At 46.0% G+C, this 26,225-nt stretch overlaps 1 protein-coding gene across 1 annotated transcript in view; it reads left to right on the top strand.

Annotated features, from left to right (window-relative positions):
• Nucleotides 1-26,225, top strand: part of RUNDC1 (RUN domain containing 1) — a 142,249-nt gene that overhangs the window by 76,867 nt on the left and 39,157 nt on the right. The window contains exon 3 of the mRNA XM_078645327.1: nt 13,322-13,520. Coding sequence (XP_078501453.1) covers nt 13,322-13,520 — 199 coding nt within the window. The remainder of the gene's footprint in view (nt 1-13,321; nt 13,521-26,225) is intronic.

Raw genomic sequence — 26,225 nt, 5'->3', positions numbered from 1 at the left:
CACCGGGATATGCAAACGCTGGCAAAAGATCGTTTTTGCCCCTGAGGCTGGGTCTGCTGAACGCATGCTGAAGTGAAGGCTGATAAAGGTATTTACTGTGCCCCACTCGTTTTTGCTGGATAAGTTACTTATTTTGCCCCACTCGTTTTCGTTTTGAAAAAAACATCTTTTGTTCAAAATGGCCGGGGCCATAAACTGAGCACTTAATCCCCTCCTGTACCGCCTGAACCCACGAGGCCCCTCAGCAGCTCCACTTAAGATAACAAAACTGAGATAAGACTCCCCATGGCATGCAAGATCCTGAGCCAGCCAGAATAGAATCTGAAACTGCTCCTCCCTGCTATGAAAACAGCAACAACTAAAAGAGGACTAATGATTTTATCATCCCTACTTGGCGGCCATTTTTAGACTACTCTTTCTCTCTCTGGCGGCCATCATGGACTAGTCTCTCTGACTACTATTTACTATCGGTACCACAGACTTTACATAGCTCTGTATTTAAATCTTTGTGTGCTTAAGTGTCTGCCTTTTACTGCAGTATTATATTACTATTGGTATTCTACACTTTATGTAACCTGGTGTTCTTGTTGTGCTTAAGTATCTGCCTTTTACTGCAGTATTATATTACTATTGGTATTCTACACCTTATGTAACCTACGCCCATTTTCACTTTTCCTCACCGACAGTGCACTGATTGCTACCTCATATTCTACCGGCTGCACACTAGTGCCATACTTGTTATTGCAGTAATTTGTTTGCACCTATATTGGATCTAGTAATTCATTAGTAGTTTAGCCCTATTGGTATACTGTATATGTTGTAAGCTGCACCTATCTCACTTTTATCCCTTTCATTCATTGATCGCTACCTCATTTATTTGGTTCATTATTGTAAGCTACTTCCATCTCACTTTACCACTATGATGCACTGATTACTACCTCATTTACTTCATTTAGTCATGTAAGCTGCACCCAGCCACTTTCTACACCTGGACTACACCGTTGCTACCTCTTACATTATGATGTGTCAAGTTGGCCCCACCTAACCGGTTGCTACCTCTCATATATTGTACATGGTGTAAGCTGATTGCTACCTCTCGTATATTGTACATTGTGTAAGCTGCACCTACGCACTGTTTGTTCCTGGATTGCACCGACTGCTACCTCTTATATTTTTGGCTACTTTTGGCCACTCTCTAGTGTCACTCCTGTGCCCTGTAACCAACGGCGGACAGTGTTATTGTCGTCTTTCTCCCACACCCAACGTTACAGCCATCCTAACATGGATCTCATCGGTAAGCACACATATAGAATCAACTACCCTTCCACTCTCACCAAAAAAGCCGCTAAGCGCTTTAAACATAACTTCTTGAGGTCGCACCCTGAAACACCCTTTGCAGACACCTACTTCTCACCGGGCAATGGAGCCCTGAACATTGACATCATCTTCCACACCTCACGCAGAGCCCAATGGAGAAAAGCGTTCCTAACCCTACTCACCGTCTCCACCACCAGGAAAACAGCTCATGGCCTAACCCTCTCTATCACACCTTCCCAACTCTTCCCGGGCAGAACCACCATTACTATCTACAATAACGGGATTGTCCTAATTCAATCCACGGACAAGAACCTGGAACTACTAGACAACCTGTTCCCCAAGTTCAAAGAGCACCTCTCCAAGCGGCGGACCTCCACCCAGAACTTCACCAGCACTATCACCCCTGACGTCGCAGCCCCCACCCACAACACTTCTAACATAGCTCAGCGTCGGATCCACACGCACCTCACCTCTACCCCCAGCACCCTGGTCAATCGCCCACCTGTTGTTACCGCCCCACACTCCCCAAGCGCAGACACAAATATCTCCCCCTCATACACTAGCCGCCCCTCTAACACTACCCCCTTGACCCCCACTCATACCTCTCCCATCCCTCTCTCCCCTGACATAACAACTCCCACCCACAACACCTCCTACCTAGATCAGCACCAGAACGGCACGCACAATGACAAATCCCACCCTTTGTTCCCCCCCACTCTCAGTCCCCATGTGAGTACACTCCCCCCCCATACATCCTCGATACACCCACTTCCTCGATGCCCCCTTCCCCCCACGCTACACCCCCCACGAACGCTTCTGAACACACCACCGTCCGGAGTTTATCCCCCCCCCTCTTCCCTCCCCCCCACAGCAGATCCCTCTCCCTCCCCAGCTCCCTCCCCACTCACTCACGACACCCCCACCCTCCCAACCAGTCCCACAGAACATACCGCCTCCCTTACCTTAGCATCCCCCCCTCTCTCCCCTCCCATTCTCAGCCCCCACTACCTTCCTGCCACCCCCACTGGCTTCAGCCTTCACTCACTCTTCAACTCACCGGCACCGTCTCCCACTGACGTCACTACCTATGCCTCCCACCCTCCCCCTACTTCACCCACATCCCTCGCCCACAAACCCGCCCACACTTCGAATGCCATCCCACTCATTATCACCGTAGAACCTTCCAACAACGCTAGCATATCCCCCCCCCTCGATACCCTGCCCGCTTTCCAGCTCACTACTCAACCATTCACCAATGGCTCTCACCACCAACCCCATCTCCAATCCACCTCCTGACCTGACTTTATCCACCCTCCAACAAGTCAAAGAGGATCTCCTACAAGTCAAAAAAGATCTCCACGCAATCAAAGACCTTCTCTTCTCACAGCCCAGTCTACCTCCCACCATCCCACTACCCTACAAACGACGCACCCTCCCTACATACCCTCGCCTCCAACGACCCCCGCGCTGGCCGACTACCCCCGTTCGCAATAACTCCCACCGCCCCCGTCGTGTCCTCAACTCACTGTCGGACCGCGACCTATGCTCTCTCCTGCGCTCTTATGGCCCAGGTCCGGTAAAACACATATCCAACACACACATCCCTATACCCACAATTCTCACAAATCCTCTGAGGCTCCCAACCCTTAGCAACAGAGGCTCCGTCCCTAACAACCTCAGAAAAGTCCCCCTCTCTCTAGAAGGCTCGACCACCCTTCTCACTCCCAAACTCAAATGCATCCTACTCAATTGCAGATCGGCCCAGAGACACTCCTCCGACATCGCTGATCTCGTCTCAGCAATGGATCTGGACCTAGCCATTCTGACTGAAACGTGGCTTACTGAAGCCTCTACCCCGATAATGGACATACTAGTCCCCCCCCAATTATCACATCATTAGACTTGACAGGCCTGGCAAGACGGGCGGGGGAATTGCATGCATTTTTAGGAGCAACCTCTCCGTTACTAAAGCCACCTCCACCTCCCTTACTTCCTGTGAACTCCTCTGCCTCGATATCACCAGCGAGGGCAAACAAGTTTGTGCTTTACATCTCATCTATCACCCGCCTGGTGACAACCTCATATTCACCCAACAACTCATGGACACGATCACATCCAATGCAGGTCGGCAGACCACCCAAGTCTACCTGGGTGACTTTAATCTCCACTGGAACGATCAGAATGACACAGTGGTGAATAGTCTCAAAACTTTCCTTAATGCGCTTGACCTCACCCAAATATGCGATAGACCAACACACGACAAAGGCTCGATACTCGATCTCATCATCGCCAAAGAGGACTCTACCCAACTGGAGGCGATCCAACCCTGCGACTGGTCAGATCACCACATTATCACCTTCTTTATCAACGAAAAAATTAAACCTAACCCGGCTCAGCCCACCAAATCCAAAACCTGGAAAAGGGACATGAAGAATCTTAACCCCACTACCCTGCCTCCCCACATCGGCAGTCTCCTCCTTCCCCCTTCAGGTGCCTCGGATGTTCAATCACTGACCGACCACTACCTTGACTCTATGAATTCAATAGTCAATGAAGTCGCCCCTTTGCAACTGAAGAGAGTCTCCACCAAAATTTCTAACCCCTGGTATGACGGCAGACTCAATGACGACAGGCGTACTATGCGAATGGCAGAGCGTACCTGGAGATCTGACCCCTCAGCACTGCATCTCAAAACGCTTAAGAACAAGAGAAATGCCTACTTTAGGAAAATAAAGCGCACAAAGTCGGACTTCTTTAGCCGCCAGTTGGACCAAGCAAAAAACAGGCCAAGAAAGCTGTTCGAACTAATCAAGACTCAAACAAAGACACAACCCTTACAATCAAACAGCACAACAAGCGACACCCCACACTGTGAAGCCTTCTCTGCTTTCTTTAAGCTAAAGACCGACAACATAAGAAATGACCTCATCATGGATGTAAGCCGATTCCCCAACCACACCAGAATGTCTAACACTCAACCTAAAAACAAGGCATCATGGCTGTACTTCGACACCTACTCGGAAGAAGCAATACACAAACTGCTCTGCACCTTGAAGCCCTCTAATCACCTCATAGACCCCCTACCTGCTAATGCTGTAAAAGACTTCATCCCCTTGCTCCTCCCTCTTTGGACCAAAATCATCAACAGCTCCCTTCAACAAGGTCTCATTCCAGACTCCCTCAAGGTGGGGCAAGTCACGCCTATACTCGAAGAAACCTACAGCTGACCCGTCTGACCTGAACAATTACCGTCCTATCACCAATATCCCCACCCTGGCCAAACTGCTGGAGAAGTGTGTCCAACTCCAACTAACAAAACACATTGACCAATTTGACCTCCTCAACCCTCATCAATCAGGCTTCCGAGCGAAACATAGCACGGAAACAGCTATGACACACATAATTGATGACGCCCTCCAAATCCTTGATCGCAATGAGTCCTGCCTCCTCATCCTTCTTGACCTCTCTTCAGCATTTGACACGGTCAAACATGAGAACTTACTGGAGCTGCTAAGCACTAGAATGGGTCTATCGGGAACTGTTCTCAAATGGTTTTCTTCCTTCCTTCATAACCGGTCTCAGAAGTTCAAGATCGACAATGTGCTATCTACACCTGTGCCTGCAGATCTAGGTGTTCCACAAGGATCCTCCCTCTCCCCCACACTGTTCAACCTCGTCATGGAACCGCTCGCCACCTTGCTCCAAGCATCCAATGTTCAATTCCATATGTACGCCGATGACACACAACTTTACGTAAAGCTACAATCCCCGGAAGATATCAAACTTCTGAACTCCACACTTAGTAACACTCAATCTTGGTTGGCCGATAATCACCTCAAACTAAATGCTCTGAAAACTGAGTTCCTACTCATCTCACCCCCGGCGAAAATTTCCACCACCCAAACCTGGCTCAATAACCTAACAGCACTCAATGTCCAACCTACCATCGTGGATTCTGCGAAATCCCTAGGCATCACACTCGACGCCAAGCTCAACATGCAACAGCACGTTAGCAAAGCCACAAAAGGAGCTAATTTCCAAATCAACACACTGAGGAAACTTAAACCCTTCCTCCCTGCCAAAGACTTCCAAACTGCTGTACAAGCTTTAGTCATTCCTCGCATAGACTACGGAATTGTGGCCCTCAGCGGACTCCCGCTATCCACAACAGCACCCCTAAGAGCCTCCCTGAACACTGCCGCGAGACTCATTACTGGCTCAAGAAAACATTCGCATATATCCCCAGACTTAAAGTCTCTAAAATGGCTGCCTTTTGAAGCCAGAATACAGCTAAAAATTGCAGTTATGACACACTCGGCCGTGCACCACAATGCACCCAACTACCTCGCTCAAAAGTTGTCTATATCAGGAGGTTCGAGATCCAATAGAAGTACAAAAAATCTACTCCTGAAACCTCGTAGATTCCGGAAAGAAAAAACATACAAACGCTCCTTCTCAGGAATGGCACCCAGGATCTGGAATGCGCTCCCTCCTGAAACCAGGCTTATCTCCTCCACTGCACTCTTCAAGAAAGAGGTGAAAACCAGCCTTCTGGCCAAGATCTCCTGAACTTTATAGGTGCTGGATCAGAGACTCTGCATCGCTTTGTATCACTGATCACCTTGTCCTTTGGCACTATACTCTTACTTGATGGTGACATTACTACGCTGCTCTCTTACTATCGACCAATATATGATACACTTTGATTTATTGAATCACCCTCCCGATGCCCCCACCCAGTGTTCTCTCTATCCTACGAAATTGGTATAAGCCATCCACACATCCAAGGTTTACCTGAACCCTTCTGTAGTGGGATCAATGACTTGTGCCGTCTTATATTACTTGTTTACCTGATTGTATATTGATATGTTTTCTGTACGTTACTGTTATCCTATTATGTTAGTGACTATTATACTGCTCCCATTATCTCTGTTCATTCCTGCTGTCCCTACCCCTGTCTCTGTGAAGCGCTCTGATATCTGTAAGGATCTTGTTCGCGCTATATAAAACTTTGAATAAAATATAAATCATGTACCAAGTACTGATTAATACGGTGTACAGATTGATAATTGTATGATACGCACAGACCACACGTTAATTTTTTCTTCCTTGTATATAATAATTGTACAGTTTTCTCACTTTTGCGCCGTAAGCACTGAGCACTTTTAGTCACCTTTTGCACTAATCACTTTCTTGTACAGCCTTCCCTGTGATTTACTTATGAAATCAGTATTTATGAATGACTGAAATTTATAAAACAGTACATAAATACTTTGATGGTTTTTGGATTCTGTTTTGTGTTTCAAATGTCTACACAGTGTGAGACAGTAAAAGTAATTTTTTGTTTCCCAATGAACCAATTGTTGTGTATACAGATTACTTGCCCAGGTTCATAGGGATACTGGGTTTACCCCATTTTGTCGTTTAATTATTCAGCGTTCCATGTGGGCATGCCCATGCATATGGGCATGCCCATGCAAATGCATATGGGCATAAGGTAACTATGCTCATCTGTGAGATCGCTGGGGTCTTTTGCGGTGCTATCTTGGTCATCATTGTTTGTGTCATGAATGTTGCATGTCTGGGGACTTTAGGTTTTGTTACTATCAAATGTGGCAAATTATACCAAGATTTTGGATTGTATTCTTAGGGCTTTGCGTTGTATCCATGAAGCCACTGCAGCTAGGGTATGTGTAAAATATACTGAGAATATATAGGTATGATGTGACCCATACAAACATTTCAGAAATCACCATTTGTCTAGAACTTCGCAGTTTTTAAATGCACCAAATTGTGAACTCTCTCAAGTTAAGGTTTTCAAGTTGTTTTTCATATTGCATAAAACCCCTCTTAAAATGAGGCAGCAACAGTAGTAATGTGCTAACTTGTTTTGTGTGACTGTTTATGCTACAGACCTGAACATAAGAGGGTAGTAACTATGGTAACTTGGTCGAAATATCTGTTATTCTCTATTTCTTTGAGTTTTTGCCTGATCATACGAGGTAAACACGTAAGATACTTATTTGTTGAGCTGAGCTTCATAGAAATCAGGTGCTTGCCCATGTTATGCTTTGGTAACCGGCCAGTGGTTTGGTAGTTTAAAACAAAGTTTTTGAAGTCCTGCTTTGCAGTCCTGGTTTATCAGTAGACACCTCTATTAGACATAAGAAATGGCTAAAACAAAATTGGCAGCAAAATTCACCTTATTTGACATATTCCTGAAACTAAAGTTGGTCTAAGGACACAGTTCAGATTAAAAGTCTTTATAGAAATATACACAAACCACCCTCCTACATCAAGAAAGAAGGGTTGTGATAGAGAACAGTCTTCCTTCTGTCACAGCTAAAGTGGAACAATCAAAAAGATTACAAGTAAAGTAAAATACTCACTAATAATGAATAAGCACTGACCAATAGGTAAAAACTTGGTGCACTCTAAGAGACTGCTTTCACTTATTCCAAGAATAAGGAGACAGCAGAGACAAATAGACCACAGTATTAAGAAAATGAAATCTCCGCACCAATATAGAATTCCATACCTCCATCCGTATCCTTGAGGAAGACTCATGTTTTAATCTACAGACAAGGCTGTCTAAACTCGGGACCGCAAAAAGGTTTGCCAAATACACTGGCGATAAAAAAACTTTTCCCCCTCTAACTTTTCACTCAATAGCGTCTAATATCCCACAGATGCTGTCAACCCCTCTGCAACCAATTTGTTTCTTAGGTTCACACTCTTGGACTAGTGTGCCAGGGCTTAGATCAGGAAAAATACAAAAAATGGTTCTCACCTAGCATCGCAGTTTTGTTCTGAATTGCACCATGTAAACTATTTCTTATAATTTCTGTCGAACGAGGCGTTAATATGACTGCTCCAGGAGTCTTTGCTGGTCTTGGGCAGAGCCAGTAGGCCTTAAGAATTTCTTCCATAATTGCAGGATTCCAAAACTCCTGCGATCAGCCAACACCCAAGCCACACTTTCCAGAGAGATCATTTGTATGAATAGCAACTGGTATACCTAGCACCTGGACAATAGTTTTCCTTTGCATATTGTCAAGCATCTCAGTTTTGATTGGCACAAAGATAAGGGCCACTTAAACTGAGGTGCACTTCTTTTTAGGCGGATGTGCACATGTGACCTGCCTTCACCCAATGCAAGAGATCATGGGGCTGGGGAGAATAGACCCAGAGCCATATACTGGATGCTGTGGTGGTTGAAAGCAAAATGTGAATGACAGCTGAATAAACCAGTGGATGAAGAGTGCTGATTCAAAGCTTCTCGACCTGTGTACCTATGTATGTATGTAGTTTTATTTGAATGTTTTTAGATCTTGCGTTGGCCGAGACCTTTTGATTTTACTAAAATTACATGTATAATCTACTTAAAAGACGCTTTCAACTACCCGTCTTTATCCATTGGTCTGTTGTTGTCATTCACATTCTGCTTCCACCAACTACAGCGCGGGGCAGTGGATCAGCCTACTTCAGGCTATCTTCACTTTGACTGCTTTTTGCTCTTTCACATGTAGCACATCCATGTACAAGATAGTTCCCTTCAATGCCAGTGTTTATATTTACTTTATTATTGCTTCAGTGTTGCCTTTTTGTTTAAGTTAGTTTAAAAAATAAATTGGGGACATTTCTCCTTCAAACAAATACAAATCAACACCACAATTATGATCATCCACTTTAAAATAACCCTGTACCTTTTTGTTAAAATTAAACAGTCATAAACAATGCCCAACACCCACAGTATCATCAAGAAAGCTCAGACTCTTAAGAACATTAATTGCAAGAGGGCGAGACAGTACGCAAAATATTTAAGAATATAGGTCTTAATGTTTTGCTTGGATAAAAAAAAGGGTACAGCCAATTAATACATGAATAATAGTACATTTCTTTCGTAAAGTGTTTTGTGTCTAGATCCTGATGTGACCTTTCCTGTCTCTTGCTAATGTTATCGTAAATTTGTTTGGAGTGTTCTTTGTTTATCTGACTGCTGCTATTTCACAGAATGCTAGATTGTGTCCCTTTGAACCTCTTCTTCATAAAGCTATCCTCTTTCTAGTATGGGTAAAATCATGTGCATTTATAACTGCCCTCCTGTATGCGATGCTAGCATGCATGTCAGTGGAGGGCTACAGTTATACTTGTAAACCAGTTTAGTCTGTTTGTTCTGTTTGTAAAGCCTTCTAGTTTGTTTTGAGTGCTCATGCATCTCATGCTTATAGATACATTTTCATTTTATATTACTAATTGAAGCTGTGCCATTTATTTCAATTTTATGTCTTAACTCAGGCAAAAAAGAGGTGATAACATTTGGCAAGCTTTCTCCGGTTTAGTCTACCTCTTTGTGGTTGGCTGAGCTAAGCCCCTCCCCCACCTCCCTATTCCAGTACCCAAAGCCATGAACTTGGGTGTACTAATTAATTGCAGCCTCAACTACAGTGCACAGGTATCGGATGTTGTCCTGTTACACCCTACATTCCTGCAAATACCAAAAAGACAGTTCTCACCGCTCTAGTACTATCCAAACTAGACTATTGAAATGGCATGACTATGCAGGAAAAGCATACCAATAGACTCCAGATGGTACAAAACCCAGCGGATATAATGATACTAGGATTGACAAAATTCTATAAAATTTCCCCAGGAATACAGAAGTTTGCCTGGCTCCCGCTGAGAAGTCAGATCAAATTCAAAGCGCTATACATCGTCCATAAGGCAATTCATAATGCAGGCCAGAGTTTGAGTAATATCTTTCAGTGGTACAGTCCTAGTAGACCATTGTGCCCCTTGGGTGCCGAAACTGTCATATGCCTCAGATTCAGGATAGCTAATTGGGGTGGAAGAAACTTTGTCACTGGTACAACCAAACTTTGGAACACTGCCTCCCCATATTAGAACCATCCCTACCCAACTTACCTTCAGGAAAGAGCTTAAAACATGGCTTTTCAGAAATTAAAGGCATTCAGGTAGTGTTGAAGTGCAGTTAGCTCCAAGACACCTTAGGGTATATCTGAACTTTATACATTTTAATAACATAACCTCTATCTTTACACCCCTATCTATCTCCTTGTTTTTTTTTTCTATCAGTCTTTCTGTTTTTCTGCCCGTCTACCAAATCAACCTGTCTCTCTGCTTACTCCTCTATCTACCGGCCTGTCTGTCTCTCTTTATCTGGCTACATCTATGCAACCTTCTCTATGTATGCAACAGTCTCTAGCTATCTACCTATGCAATCTTTTCGATCTCTCCATCTATATAGATACCTATGCAAACCTATCCATACAACCCTCTGTCTTTGCAAGTCTTTCTATTAGTCTATTTTTTAAACCTGCTGTGTTTGTAATAAAGATTTACAAAGCCGTGTGTAAACTGATATTAAAGTTTGGGCAATACTATCACCTTGGTGGCAATCCCACCTGTAAAAGACCGCAGCAGCCTGCACCAGCCCTCCATCTTCTACTCCAGCCATGTTAAAAGATGACCATAATTGTCCTGCCAGAGGTCCAGAAGGTTGCTACAGAGCCATATTCCCAGATATCGAACTGACTTGCTAGCCCATCAGACTGACTTGCCAGCCCATCAAAGTGGCTGCTCTGAGGAAAAACTCGTAGTAATCTAGGTTAAGGGAAACAACATAGACTTAGACCAGTTTATATTAACTCTGGGCAGGCCTCTGAACTTGGTGAACTTGCGGATCCGCGAGTCATATTTTTCATGCAGAGTTCTGACATATAATGTCACATCATCTGCGTACATGGACACTAGGACTCCCTGCTGCCTAAATCCCAGCCCACTGTGTGAGTGATGTTACCGCAATCTCGCCGCAAGGGGCTCCATGGCTATGGCAAATAATTGTGGTTATAACGGGCAGCCCTGGCGGGTGCTATGACCCACTGGAAGGGGAGATGTTATAACTCCGTTGATACGCACTCTAGTGGCAGGGTTGTTGTACAGGAGACCTATCCAGTGAATACATTTGAGGCTAAAACCTAGGTGGGGCAGCAAAGTGAATAGATAAAGCCATTCCGGGGTGTTAAATGCCTTTATGGCATCTAAAAAGACAGCTGCAGCCTGTAGATCTGAATTACTAGTATGAATCAATATGAAGAAAGTGCGCAAGTTATGAGCTGTCACACTTCCTGGCACAAAACCTGCCTGATCAGGTCAGACGACAAGTGACGGGAAAGATAGTAATCTGAAGGCAGTCAGCTTGGCAAGAATCTTATTGTCAAGGTTGATCTTTGATGGGGGCGGTATGATTCACACTTTTTGGGGGGGGGTCCTATCCGGCTTAAGTATGGTAACAATCTAGGCCTGCTGATGGCACTTCTGACCTCTTACCGAAAAACATGCTTTTACAAAACCCCTTGCAGAAGCAGTCATGTGCAGGCCCACTCAGCGCAGTCTGGTGGGCGCAATTGTAACAAGACAGGTGTGTGGTCAGATAACGGTCTAGCTAAGTGCTCTACCTTTGTGGTCCAAGCATCTATATCACACATAGCCAACCAGTAATCATTGTACGACCAGGTCGAGTGGGTTGATGTGATACAAGTGCCCTTAACATTACCTGCATGTCTAGTGCACCAGAAATCTGAGAGATGATTGTCGTCAATGAGACTATGTAACTGAATTGCTGCATTTGAGTGTGGCTGCCTGGTGTTAAAGAGCGATCGGCCAATGGGTCCATGATCACATTAAAATCTCGAGATCGCATGGCCCTGGAATTGTAGGGATTGCCGTTCTCTGGCCAGGCACAAAATCATATTTTGGTCACAATAGATTCAAAGGCGAGCTATATTAGGCCTCAGAGTTGTCCCATGCGGTGTCCGTTGGTCTAGCGATCTGTGGGCTCGCTTGGCGTTGAGCACAGTAGAGAGGTCCTCCCTGAATAGTTCCAGCAGCATGGATTCAACTTAGTTTTCCATCCTTCCCATTGCGGTCTACTCTGGAATCCCTACGTTTCTTATGTTGTTCCTTCTAGATCTCACCTCTAAGTCTTCATTTTTATTCCGGATCACTGCCAGTGCTTTTTCCATTTTTAAAAGCTTCTCACCAGCCTCTTGGTGGTTGTCCTCTACATCTGAAGTATGGCATTCCAGCTGAACTATTTGTTCATCATGTTTGTCTTCCTTGTCCTTTAGGCGGTCGAATTTGTTGTGTTACTATATTTAAGGCCAACTCTGTCCTTGTACGTTCGGTTTTCATTTAGTGTATTTTGGTAACCTGCAATGGTCTCCGATGGTTACCCGGATTGAAGTGCTACCTTGTGATACAACAAAAGCATAATTGATTTTAACCTATTAAATATTTGTTAAAATTTCAGGCCATGAGTAATTGCTCATATGGATTTATTCATGTGAATGTGCATGTCAGTGTGAATTGGGTAACAATATGATATTCTGAGTTTCACGTACATTTTTAAAAATTAACGTAGATATTGGAGCTGTTCGTTATTTGTACCCGTTGAAAGCTGGGTGAATTACAATATGTTAATTATTAGAAAAATATGATTTGGCACACGTCAGGAGTGGGCGAGGTCTTGAACAAACCATGTTCAAACATATGGGTGTTTTTTTAAAGATTCATATGTCCCATCATGGCTGAGTTGAAGTAAAAGTTTAAAACTTTTTGTAACTGATTCTTTTAAATTAACTTCCGAACCTAGATTGCTAGATTTGTTTTATTTTTTATTTTACCTCGGAGTGATCATTTGATCTCTATTCCAGGGACTGACTTTGATAGTTTAGTGTTGTTTTGTTTTCATCCATGATGGGTAAGAACTTTGAATGTCAGATAAACAATACTTTACAAAATATTTTCTACAGCCAACATCCTGGTGTTCGTACCAATTCATTCACTATAGGACATAATGTTCCTGGAAATGGATGCCAGCTTTATCATTACTGTGTCAGTCAGACCAACAGATTGTTCAAGAAGCACTTGTAAAGGTGAAATATTCTATTTTTTATAACTGTTTAATGTTTTATTTCTTCAGGTGGTTATAGATGAGTTGATCAAGAAACTTGATATGAATCTCAATGAGGATATTGGTTCACTGTCTCCAGAGGAACTAAGGCACCGTGTAGATGCAGCCATTGCACAGATTGTGAATCCAGCAAGAGTGAAAGAGCAGCTTCTAGATCAGTTGAAAACGCAGATCCGGGATTTGGAAATGTTCATCAACTTCATTCAAGGTGAGCTTTGGGGCTGTGTGTGGGGTGAGTCTTGGTCTTTGTACAGTGTGGGGAGGGGCTTGGCAAGCCTTTATAGTGGTGACTATGCATTATTATAGGGTATTTTCTATTTCTAAAGCGCCTATATAGGCAGTCGTTTTGTAGCCCAATATTTGTATTCATGATTTCCTTTTTCATGACTGTGCAGCATTTCCCGCTATAAGTAAGGCTGTTTTCACTACATTATACCTCTTCCCTCTTGAGGGTCAAACTTCAGTGCCTCAAATTGTTAATGCTCGATATGTGCAATTGCCATGTGTCAGGCGTTAAAACCGAGTAGAGCTAGGCAAAATAAATGATACTATCTGATGTCTAGCACGAAGTTTTAATCACTTAAATGTGGTAGATGAACTGTTCACGTCCACCACATTAGCTTAGTAGTGCAGTGTGATGGATATAAACTGCTTGTCCACTACAATGACGACAAAAATGCTTCTGCAAGCTTAAATCTTTTTTTTTTTAAGGGCGTGGCCTGAAGCGTCAAGATGGCGGTCGCACTATAAGAGTGCTACGGACCCCTCGTCATCCGCTCCAATCCTAATGCCCCCAGCTGTCCTTTGTCCCCTCTGCCAACATATTGTGGGCCCCCAGAGGAGAATCGCTGCACTAGTGTCTCTTACCTACTGATTTCTGGCGCTTGCGATCCACTTCTGACTCTGGACCCGGCTGGGCCTTATGGGCCGCATTGTGGTGGTCTCCCTCAGGAGCCGTGGCTGTACCTGGCTTACCCTGCAGTGAGGCTCTCGGTATCGGGGTGGCTCCTCCCCGGCTGGGGACCCCGTGCAGGGGATCGCTGACCCATGGGGTTGCTGCCTGGGATGGCCGCCGATCTGACCTGTACCCAGAAGTCCTTGGTCTTCAGCTGCCAAAATGGTGGTCGTCGGTGTCATCGGCCCATGAACTGAGTGGACCAGTCCGGACTTTGTAAGGCCTCGGAGATATCGACGGACTGCGGCATCAACACCTCGGGCACTGTAGTATGTGGCCAGACCATCGGAACGCCAATCTTTCACTAGCTGCCGAGGGCTCTGCCTCCCTGAGCGGAACGGAAGGCCTGCAGACGGGCACCGGGTGGACTGCAGTGGCAGTAGCCGGCCTGCCTGCTTGAAGACTGCAATACCCGATGAGTGGTGTCTGGGGCTGGGGCCGGGGTAGGGCTGCAAAGGCGGGCAGCTGTGCGGGAGGTCTTAGCTCGGGCTTCCCACCCCCTCCTCCCCTTTCCAGGGCAGCGGCGCATGGGGCCTCTCTGATCGCAGTGGCATCCTTCCGTCTCTGTGGATTGGCGGCTCCAGTGGGGCGGGGAGATTACAACTTTGGAGGGGCGTGCGAGCGCGCCTTTCTGCTCCTGATGCCTCTCTGCCACAGTACCTGCCCTGCCTAATCTGCCCCTCTTGGACTCTCTACTAGCGGATAAGTCCTTTCCTGCTCAATGTCACTCTGGCCCGGGAACGGGTGGAGGGGTGTCATAGAGACGCCGAGACGGAGTGGATTCGGCTGCACTGTTGGAGCAGCAAGGGGTCCCGGGAGCGCCCCCCCTTCCTTCAGCCAGTACCTCGCCGGAGGCGTCTTCCCCCCACATGCTGCTTGATCTCTCCCCATCATCCTTTTACCAGGGGTCATAGCCAAAGGCTTTCAGGGAGTCACGCAACATTGCTTGGAGACCCTGACCACCTGGAGCTGCTGAGGCCTTGTGTTCTCCTTTTCTCACTGGGTTGAGTTCTGGCATGGAACATGGGGAGAGACCGGACCTCGAAATCTGCCCCACAAACAAAAATGGACCGACTCACTACCCCCGACCATGACCCCTCTGGCCAAGCAGATGGAGCCTCCCCCCCCCCCCCCCCCCACCTCCCCCTTCCCGGGCAAAGACTTAGCGGCCATCCTTCAAGCAATTAGCGCCTCACAGGCTTCGATGGAGGGGAAGATCAGTGAAGTTAGGGTAGATGTGTCCCTTCTTCATCAAGACCTCGCCAACGCCCGCATTGCGGAGGCTGAATCTCGCATTTCTACCCCAGAGGACGATATTCGCCAGCTAAAAACACGTAGCCAATCTCCACTCACACACCAAGGAGCTACATTGGCGTGCACAGGATGCGTAAAATAGAGCCCGTCGCAATAACCTCTGCCTGGTGGAGTTTCCTGAAGGGGTTGAGACAAATCCAGTGTCCACCTTCATTGAATCCTGGTTCGCTTCGTGGAGGCCTAAGGAAACCCTCTCTGCATGGTTCGTGGTGGAGAGAGCCCATCGGACCCTCGCACCAAAACCACCGCCCAGGACCCCGTCTTGTCCCATTATACTGAAAACCTTCAACTTCAAGGACCGGGATGCCATCTTGCGCGAGGCACGCTCTCAGGGGCCTCAAGTTCCACCATCATGGTGGTCCCCGATTACACCAAGTAAGTGCAGGACCAACGCCGCTCCTAAGTGGAAGTTAAGAAGGAACTGCGGAATCTCGGTTTGCAATACCAGCTCCAATTCCTGGATCGCCTCTGCATCATTCATTTTTCAGGGAAAAACCTTTATCTTTATTCCCCCCCCCCCCCCCCCCCCCCCCCCTGCCCCCAAGCGGTGTGGATCTGGCTAACGGAGGAACGTCCGCTCAGAGAGCAGCGCAACATGTCTCCACCACCGCAGGGTTCTCAGTCCACGAGACCGTGATCGCCTCGGCGTCACCGCCGAAGGTGCACACAAATCCTGCAGGAGGCGCCTGTCCCAATCGGAGACACTTAGGCCGTCGAGCTTGGCTGTTTGCGGACCCCGTAACTCCTCTAGCCTCCGGCATCACTCAACTAGCTCCCCATCTAGTGCTCCTCCGTTGCCCGCCCAGCGGAAGCTACTGACCGCAGATTCCGACCTATCCCGTAGCCCAAATCTCTGAAGCTCTTGCGAGCATCGTCCAGTGGGCAGCCTTCCCAGAGATGTGCCTTTTGCGTCCGCGCAAGCTGGGGCCCACGGCAGATCTGTTGCTGTAACTTGTTGTCCTTCTGCCAGGACATTGCATATACGTCTCAATGGAGGGGTCCTCCACGCAACCCAATCTGAGCGTTTTAGTTTGGTTCTTGTTGCTATTGTTGGGTCGACAGATGCTTCTGTTCCTGAAGTATAGGGTGGAGGAGGGGGTTGGGGTGCTTTTTCCACTGTTGTTTTTCGGTGTTTTATTTTGCCAACCTCTACGAGACCGCAGCAATGTCATCTCATACCACATACACAGTCAATATCACCAGCTTGTTCCTGCGCCGGCACTGGCCCCCACAACTACCAATGGACATCCATGGTCTGTTGGGTCACGGCACTGACTTCCAGCCCCCATGACTGACATAACCCCTCCGAGGGCTGCCCTCCACATTATATCTTGGAACGTTAATGGTCTCTTGAACCGTCATAAGTGAACGGCTGTCCTGCGCTATGCACAACGCCTCGGAATAGTGGTACTGCTGCTTCAGGAGACGCACCCGTTGGGGAACCACTGTCCGTTTCTGGTACGCTATGGCTATGATCTGGTTTGCACTCTGGTTTCGCTCGTGGCTCTCGCGGAGTGGCTATACTGTAGAAGCGCACCCATCCCTTTGTGCTCTCACCTTATTCACGATCCACAGGACTGTGACCATCTCTGGTACACTGTGTGGCAATACACTCAATCTCATGTCCCTATATTCACCCCTTCGATGCCCGCGATGACCTTGAAATACTCCACCATCCTACTAACCACCCTTCCCCTGGGGTCCACTATTATCGGGGGCAAATTTAATGCGGTTTCCTCTCCACTCCTTGACACGACAGGCCCCCCTTCTACCTCTAGGTTGGTGCAAGCGAAACAATTAATGAGCTGGGCTGAATCCCTGGGCCTATGCGATGCATGGCGAATCTGGCACCCGCACACTACACAATTCACTCATACTTCCACGGCACACCATACACAGGCGTGCATCGTTGCAATCTTCATCCCTTCTTCTGACTGCTCTGCGATTCAAGACGTCCGTATACTCCCCAGGGGGATCTCAGATCTTTCCCCGTTGCTCCTTAGCACGGGCCCCCCCCCCCCCCCTTCAACACACCTGACATGGCGGATGAACGCCTGGTTCCTCCAAGACTAGGACTTTAAGAAGGCCGTTGGGTTGGAGCTCAAGCTTTATTTTTTGACCAATGCTGGATCGGTACCTTCCCCCTGTACCACGTGCGAGGCGGGCAAGGCCACTATTCTTGGCATGCCAAAGGCCAACTCAAGCGTCTGCGACAGGTCCAACTGCAACAGATCACTTCACGTGCGGCGCAAACGCTACGCCTCGAGCAATCTCCTCCTATAGGAGGTGATACTACCCACAAATGGCAGCTCGCTCATATTAGAGCTGAAATCAAACAGCTCTCGTTGGACGCTGCTAAGCTCCTTTGGAGATCTTCCCTAGCAAGAGAATAAGGCTGGGGTGATAAAAATGGCACGATCCTACATAGGCTCGCCACATATCCTAGGACGAACCGCATAATCCCGGAAATAATGGACCAGGAGGGATCTATACACTGATCCCCGTTGGCTATGGCTCGTGCTTTTGCCTCTTACTATCATCAAATCTACGCAGCAAGGTCTCACTTCTCGATTTGCTGGAGGCGAGGGGTGCTCGCCTCCCTCAGCTGGACTCTGCCGCTCAGGCTGACATGGATCGCCCAATCTCTCAGGACGAGATTAACAAGGCTATTGCCCACACCTCTCCAGGCAAGACCCCCGGTCTCGACGGCCTCCCCCAAGAATAATACGTGGCATTTTGCGAGTTTCTTGTCCCTTGCCTCACTGACCTCCATGACGAGGCTTTAGAGAAATGCTCCTTCCCGCCCGAGACTGACATGGCCGCTATTGTGGTTCTCCCAAAATCTCAACCTCTTCTCAGAAGTGTGCGGACTATCGTCCCATCTCTCTCATAAATACAGATGTAAAACTGTATAATGCTTCTCAGGGATGGCTCCTAGGATTTGGAACGCACTACCCCCTGAAACCAGACTTACCAAGTCTACTGCAATGTTCAAAAAGGAAGTAAAGGCGATTCTCATGGACAAATTCACATGAGCTTCACTGAAGGACATGACTTATATAGATGCAAATAGACAACATACATGACATTCGGCTCTCGGCCCGCACCTTTATCTGTATCCTATTTGGCACAACGTAGGGTTCAGTTTTGATCTACCTCTCTCATTGGTTGTATTTATGTACAATATGTACACGCATACTTGTATTTCGTACCGCGTTGTATAACTCTCACTGCTTAACCCCTTCGGCGCTCATGACAAGGTCAGCTCGTCATGGGCGTAACCTGCGCTACGCGGATGACAAGCTGACCTTGTCACGTAACGCGGGATTTTTGAAATCGCAGCGTGCAGCGGGAAAACCGCTAGCGTGCATGCGGTTAATATATATTGATATTTTGTTTTTGTGTTGTATAATTTTCACTGCTTGTAACGCACTCTGATACCCGCAAGGGTCTGGTTCGCGCTCTATAAAACTTTCAAATAAATAAATAAAATAATAAATAAATAAAGCCTTGCCCAGCGGCTGAAGCTGTGCAAGGATTGCAGGACCAATGCGGATTTATGCCCATGCGTGGCACTAGACACTATCTTCGGAGGCTTTAGTTCCACGCATGGGCATAAATCCGCATTGGTCCTGCAATCCTTGCCCAGCTTCAGCTGCTGGGCAAGGATTTATTTATTTATTATTTTATTTATTTATTTATTTGAAAGTTTTATAGAGCGCGAACCAGACCCTTGCGGGTATCAGAGCGCTTTACAAGCAGTGAAAATTATACAACACAAAAACAAAATATCAATATATATTAAGCAGTGAGAGTTATACAACGCGGTACGAAATACAAGTATGCGTGTACATATTGTGCATAAATCTACACTATCTACGGAGGCTTCATCTGGCCCTAGCCCACCTCCAGGTGCTTACTCCCTACATAGCGCTTCTGCTTGTTGATTTTGAGAAGGCTTTTGACTCTGTGGACTGGAAGTACCTGGGGGATGTGCTGGCCGCAATGGGTTTTGGTTCTCATTTACGCCAGCTGGTCGGGGTCCTGACCGCCCAGTCCCAGGTACGTGTCTTGGTCAATGGGGGCTTATCAGAAGCCTTCCCCATTCAAAGGGGAACGAGACAGGGTTGACCCCTCTCACCCCTTTTATTTGCCTTAGCGATGGAGCCCCTAGCAACCATAAATCGGTTCGAGAGTCCCGTTCAGGGATGGGAATGGCCCAACTGAGAAGTGGACAAGATAGCACGCGGATGATGTCCTGCTCTTTTTGGATGAACCCGCCCAATCGGGCCCCCTTTGTCTCCAGATGCTGCAGTCCTTTGGGCAAGCCTCTGGTCTCCGGCTTAACTCTGGCAAATTGGTCCTGGTCCCCTTACACTTATCTAGAGATTGTTACGACTGGCAATCTACGACACCGATTAGGTGCCAGTCCTTTAAATATCTAGGGATCTGGGTCACCCTCCTCCCGGAAATGGTTTGGTCCCTCAAAGTTACCCGCTTGTAAAGAAAGCTAAGGCAGACCTCCACAAGTGGTAGACGCTACCTCTCAATCCCTTGGGGAGAATAGCCCTGTTTAAAATGATGATTCTTCCCCCGATTTCTTTACGTCCTCAAACACCCCCTTTTGTTTTCCGCTGGCTTGGTTTCAGGAGTTGGATACTATAGCCACTATGTTCCTAGGGGGGGGGAGGCCCCGGTTGGCGTTGAATCTTTGCCGGATACCTTTCTTTGAAGGGGGCATGGGGATGACTCATCTATATTTGTACTACTTGGCGACTCGCCTATTGAATGCACATGACTGGTTTAATGGGGGCTGGTCTAAACCGGCCTACAAGCTTGAACTAAGTGAGCTCGGCTTGCCCAAAATCCAGTCCATGATGTATGGGGAACCCATTCATCTACCTTCCCTGAGGTCACACGCTCTGTGCTTTTGGCCTGGCGGGCAGCTTTGCATCATACCCAGTGGACACATAAGCTCACCCAGCATACGCCCCTGTGGCATGGCACATGGGTCCGGAAGGTCAGTGGGTTACAGGGGTTCCGAGCGTGGGACCTTATAGGGATCTCGCAGCTCGGGAATGTATGGGCGAGCGGCCACATGTGCTCCTTTCCAGACCTCCAATCCAGATACTCCCTAAACCCAACACAATTTTACAAATATTTGCAACTGCAACAAGCCCTCCACGTGCACATTTCAGATGACACTAGGATCCCTGAATACAGTCCTGAAGCGCAGACTATGCTGGGCGACTTGGAGAAAGGGGGTATTTCTCGCATTTATCAGACACTGGTTAACAACACCCCAACCTCACTGGACCGCATTAGAGGCCTATGGGAGGAATGGGTCCCTTGGACTTGGAGGACTGACGCGACACTCTCATGGCACCCAAGACGATTACTGCCTCTGCAAACTCTGCCTAATCCAGCTATACTGTCTGCACGCTACTTACTTAACCCCATTATGCCTCCAACGGGCTGGTTTTTACCTGACCGCCTCCTGCACGAGGTGCGGCCACGACCTGGCCGATTTTTTTTCATATGGTATGGATACCCCTGACTGGCGAAATTCTGGGGAGACATTGAGAGGGAGCCTACAGAAGTCCTGTGGTGGGAGGTTCCCCACGACCCTCACTTCTCGGGATTGCGGATGGGCCAGACGGGTCCAGGAATGAGAAGTTATTTTTCAACACAGCCATGGCTGTGGCTAAACGGGACATAGCCGCTTCCTGGAAGCTTCCGACACCGCCTTGCCCCAAGAGGTGGCGGAAGGGGGTAGACTGGTGTGCGGCACAAGAAAGACCTATGTTTGCAGCCCAGGGTTGTCTTAAGATGTTTCGCAGTGTGTGGGGCAAATGGTTGGGCGCTGTGGAATATCCTAAAATCTGTGAATAATGTTTATGTTCTGCAATCCCTTGTGTGGTCAGTTGTGTTGTCTTTGCTCTTTCACTTGGTTGTGAGTCATTATTTTCAAGAACTGCTGCTGGTCTTTGATCTTTGTCAAAAAGAATAAAATTGCATATAAAAAAAATAATTAAAGAAGAGAAATTTACAACGCAAAGAGCTTCCTTTGTGTCCGGAATCCTTTTATTCTTTTTGTTTGTGACATGGAGCGTGCTCACGTCCGTGACAAGTGTTAGCAGACGGCACCAGTAGGCACAGTCTGCTTTCGCTTTCATTAGTGTATGGTGGACATAACTCTGTCTTCCGCAATACTTAAGCAGGTTTCCACCCAAGCACTCAGCTCAACCTCCAAAATAAAGCCTCAATAGTCTTTGCCTTACCTTCTCCTCCCCCAAACAGCAATTTGGGACGTTTTTCCCCTCGGTCTACACCACTGGGGAGGCAGAAAAGCAGAGGAACCACTTGATGCCAAGGATATTAAAAAAAAAATAGTTTAATTCAGTGGGACTAGCCCGTCATGATACCCGGTTGTAGTCCCATGCCGAAAGCTCCATCTCCCCACACCCCCACCACCACCACCACCAGCCAAAAGCATCCCCAGCATTGGTAAGTGAGGAAATTTGGATTTTCTTGGGATAGTTTTGACATATTGGCCAGCGGAGAGGGGGTAAACTTAAGTTCATCTCACTTGCCATGGTCAATGTTTTTACTAGTCTGTCTCTGGGTCCGCCGGCCGCAAAGCATCGCTATTAACACTGGGTATTCCTGATGCCTAGAGGAATGTATGAGTGCATTCCGCATGCGTTTAGGACACATGCTTTCCGAACTAGTCTTTAGGACGCATTTGTTCAGCGTGCAAGTAATTTTCACAAGTTGCCTTAGGGGGGTGCTGGATGTTGGAATAGTTTAATTTACCATTCCAACTTCAGTCTGTGCAACAGTAGGGAAGGTGTTGGACTTTAAATCCTACACCACTACACCAATGTATCCCGCCCCCCCCCCCCCCTCTTAAAAGCAAGTTGTTCTTACGAATTGCGTGCTGAACGAATGCATGGTAATGCCATGTTTGTTTTGTTACCGGTGCTGTTGGCAAAGCGTGATTCCGGGTTCTTCCAAAAAGACCTTTCCCACCTAGACACCCAGTGGAATTCATGGTGCTTTGTATATTCCACAATTGTTTCTCACCCAGAATGCACTACAAATGTTAAACTTGATAGAACGGTAAGACTGGCTATCAGTAGGAATGTGTGTACAGAAAAAAAAAGGGATAAGCCGTATGAGTTGGTTATGATTTTGAGTGGAAGTTCAAGTGAATCACAGATCAACTTAAAAAGTTGCCAGGCAGCAACTGCAGTGCACTAGAAGTACTAGAGGACTCCAGATCTTCAGAGAAAAAGAGGATATTCGATAATTAGCAGACTAAAGCATAGGTACTGCATTCATAACAAAATAGAACTCAATAGATGTAATAGTGTGACCGAGGATGGTAGACGGACCAACCATCTGCTCTGGGTAGTAGAGTAATACAACTGAAGATTCGTAGGTAAACGAAGCAGTGCCTTTCTGAAATAACTTTGAGCAACTCAGACATTGTAACGTATTGATTTCGGGTATATCTATCTAGATCATACTATGGATCCTAATCTCCATATTTATTGCATGCAGTTAAAGGAATACAAGACTTATAACTCCTTCCTACGTTTCCATTTATTTTAATAGGCTATGCGAGAAACCGTTTTTAACATGCAACTAAAACATAATTTCAACCATAGAGGTTTGCATTTTTAGTCATTTTCTCCTCTGCTCTCCTACATAGTTCAGGGTACCTCCTGTATGCCATTTCACTCACCACCTGCTGGCCTTCTCTGTCTCACTAAATGAAGCTTCAGGACATCAGTTCAGTATTTACACTTTCTTTCCATCGCTTTCTCAAATACTTTGATAGTGCACCAATATGAGCTTTAACATCTCATGAGAAGTGCATGCGTTTAAAGTTGTCAACGCCTGCCTTAAGTCAAAGAGATCAATTACTGGCTTGACTGCAGCTGGTGGACAATAAATTAGCTATTTTCTCTAGACCGTTTCTGCATTTGTCAGCTGCTGTTAATCTTGTTTACATGTGTAACTTTACTTTCACCAAAGTCTTGCGTCAATTATAAGTGACTCCAACATCTGTAAAGGGTCATCTTTGCATAGTAATGTATGAAATGTGCATTTGTTCTCCATTCAGGTGGATCATTGTTGAAATGCAATCTGAGCATTTCCTTTGGGCTTGTTTCATGACTTGGATGCTACATCTGGTACCTGATGGCACCCGTGAGGCTATTGCCCACTCTTTGGTGACTTCCAAGTTAAACTATGCAGACCGCTTATATCTGGGCTTGCCATCCTCTTGATGCATTGTCTGTAGATTAGTCAAAATGCTGCAGCTCATCTAATCCTTAAGGTGCTGGTGCACTCTAAAGTGCCAGATTGCTGGCACCAACTGGACTGGATGCCGATTGCCAACTGAATCCAATTCAAGGCACACATTTTTGCTTATAGAGCTCTTGAGCAGAAAAGCCCCTTGTACCTAAGAAGAAGGTTTAAACCCTACTGCCAGTCTAGATCCCGGAGATCTAATGCTCTAAAGCTACTGCAAATTCCAGGGGTTTGCAAGACTAGAAGAGGGGGAAGATCTTTGTGTATCTTACTACCAAGCTTTGGAACTCCCTTCTGTTTGTTCTTCACTTCATCCTCTCAGGATCTACTTTTCGTAAAAACTTGGTGGCACTTCTTTTTTTACTTTTTTGGTTCTTTGGGAAATTTGCGGTTTTCTCGGTTTGTGCTTTGCTGCTGGCACCGGTACGCTTCCTCTGCTGTGTGCTTGATAAAACCTGTTGAATGGTATTGTTCAATATCTGGGCAAACTAAACTAGCAAGCGTGGTTCAGTTAGTTAAACTATTCCTTCTAACATCTGCATTGATCAGCAAGTCATGACTGTGAAACCCGGGAAGACAAACTTCACTTTACATCCTTCTGAAATTGCTAAAATGAGTAGCATTAATGTATAGTGACATGTTAAACACAGCACTTGCAGTATCAAGGGCTAGCTAATTTCTTTCTACTAATTTGTTTTGTACACCTCAGATTGATAGCTCTATAGGAAGGCTTGCATTGCGTTTTATCTTTCTTCGTATTGCCTTCCGTATACAAACTCATGTTTTCTCTCATTTTTCACACATGCTGACAAACAAAAGTACTCTAAAAGAATATATGGACAAATAGTTTACCTACATCTATGGGTACTCTCTTGAAACGAAGTGCATGATTCTAACCCAAAGATTCAGGTTTGTCAGAATCCGCTGACAATTATACAAAACTGCAGTTAGAAGGCTGAAGTGCTCTAATTTAATGAGGGGCACAAAGGTTCATCTTTTTCCCATAAATTGATTAAATCTGGTCTTCCAGCAGGCGAAATCTCTAACTCCAGAAGCAAGTTTTGGCAGGCTTCGTAAGGACAGAAGGCAGTCCTTGATGCAGTGATTTCTGTGGCACCCAGCCTTTAGTTAGTGTCAGTGCACACAGGAAGTGACATTAAGGTGGGGAAGCACCAAGTAGAACATGAATGATGGATGAGCAGTGCCAAGAAACCATCTGAAAAACAGGGGTCATGAGTGGGTATTTGTAATATACAAACAATACCAAGCATTTGCAATGCAATAGGTCTCGCATTAGGAAAGTTTGAGCTATTGGTTTTGTAAATGACAAATGTTTTATTTATGTGTTGGTTTTGAAAATAGCGAAATTAATAGCTTTGTCATTTACAATGCCAATAGTTTTAACTTTCGCAAATGTGACACCTATAGCATTTGTAATTATACTATAGCATTTGTAATGCAATATGTGTTGCATTTACGTGACTTAGATGTATTGATATTACAAATAAAAATGGCTTTTAATTTTTTTAAATAATTAATACTTAAATAAAAGTTATTGTAATTTATAATGGCAATAGCTTAAACTTTTGTAAATAACTTTTGTGAAGATTATGTTCAGTGTATTTTATTGTGACGAAAATCCAAGAACAGAAGTGAAATATTAACATCTTTTTGGGACATTTGTAATGAAGCTTGAAACATTGAGAGAACATATTTGAACCAGTTGTTGTTGAATGGTTGCACAGATTGATGCTGTGGTGATGCGATAGATAGAGGGAGGGCGATAGATCGATAGATAGAGGGCAATAGAGAGATAGATAGAGTGAGGCAGATAGATAGATAGATAGATCTGCAACGAGTCCAACTGATCACAGAATCGAAACACCGGAACACAAACATAACAGGGATAACACTAAAATGCCTACTGCTCAACTGTCGGTCAGCAACTAAACATGCCTCTGACATAGCCGATCTCATCATTAACCAGGAAATAGATGTAACAATCCTTACAGAAACAATGCTATCAGAATCCCCGTCCCCGGGTATGGACCTACTGGTGCCCCCTCATTACAATATTGTGAGACTTGATAGGCAAAAAAAGACAGGAGGTGGCATAGCCTGCATTCACCGATCAGACTTGGAAGTTAGCCAAATACAATCCGACCCTCTAGATACATGCGAATACCTAGGTCTCAGTATAAGATCGAACAACAATCAAAGATCCAACCTACATGCCTTTTATCACCCTCCGGGTAATAATAATATGATCTTCATAGACCAATTAATGGAGATCATCACGGCGAATTCTAACAATGAAATAAA

This window comes from Lissotriton helveticus, chromosome 5_1 (assembly GCF_964261635.1).
Source record: "Lissotriton helveticus chromosome 5_1, aLisHel1.1, whole genome shotgun sequence".
Taxonomy (NCBI): Eukaryota; Metazoa; Chordata; class Amphibia; order Caudata; family Salamandridae; genus Lissotriton; species Lissotriton helveticus.
This window is presented reverse-complemented; position numbering and strand designations above follow the sequence as displayed.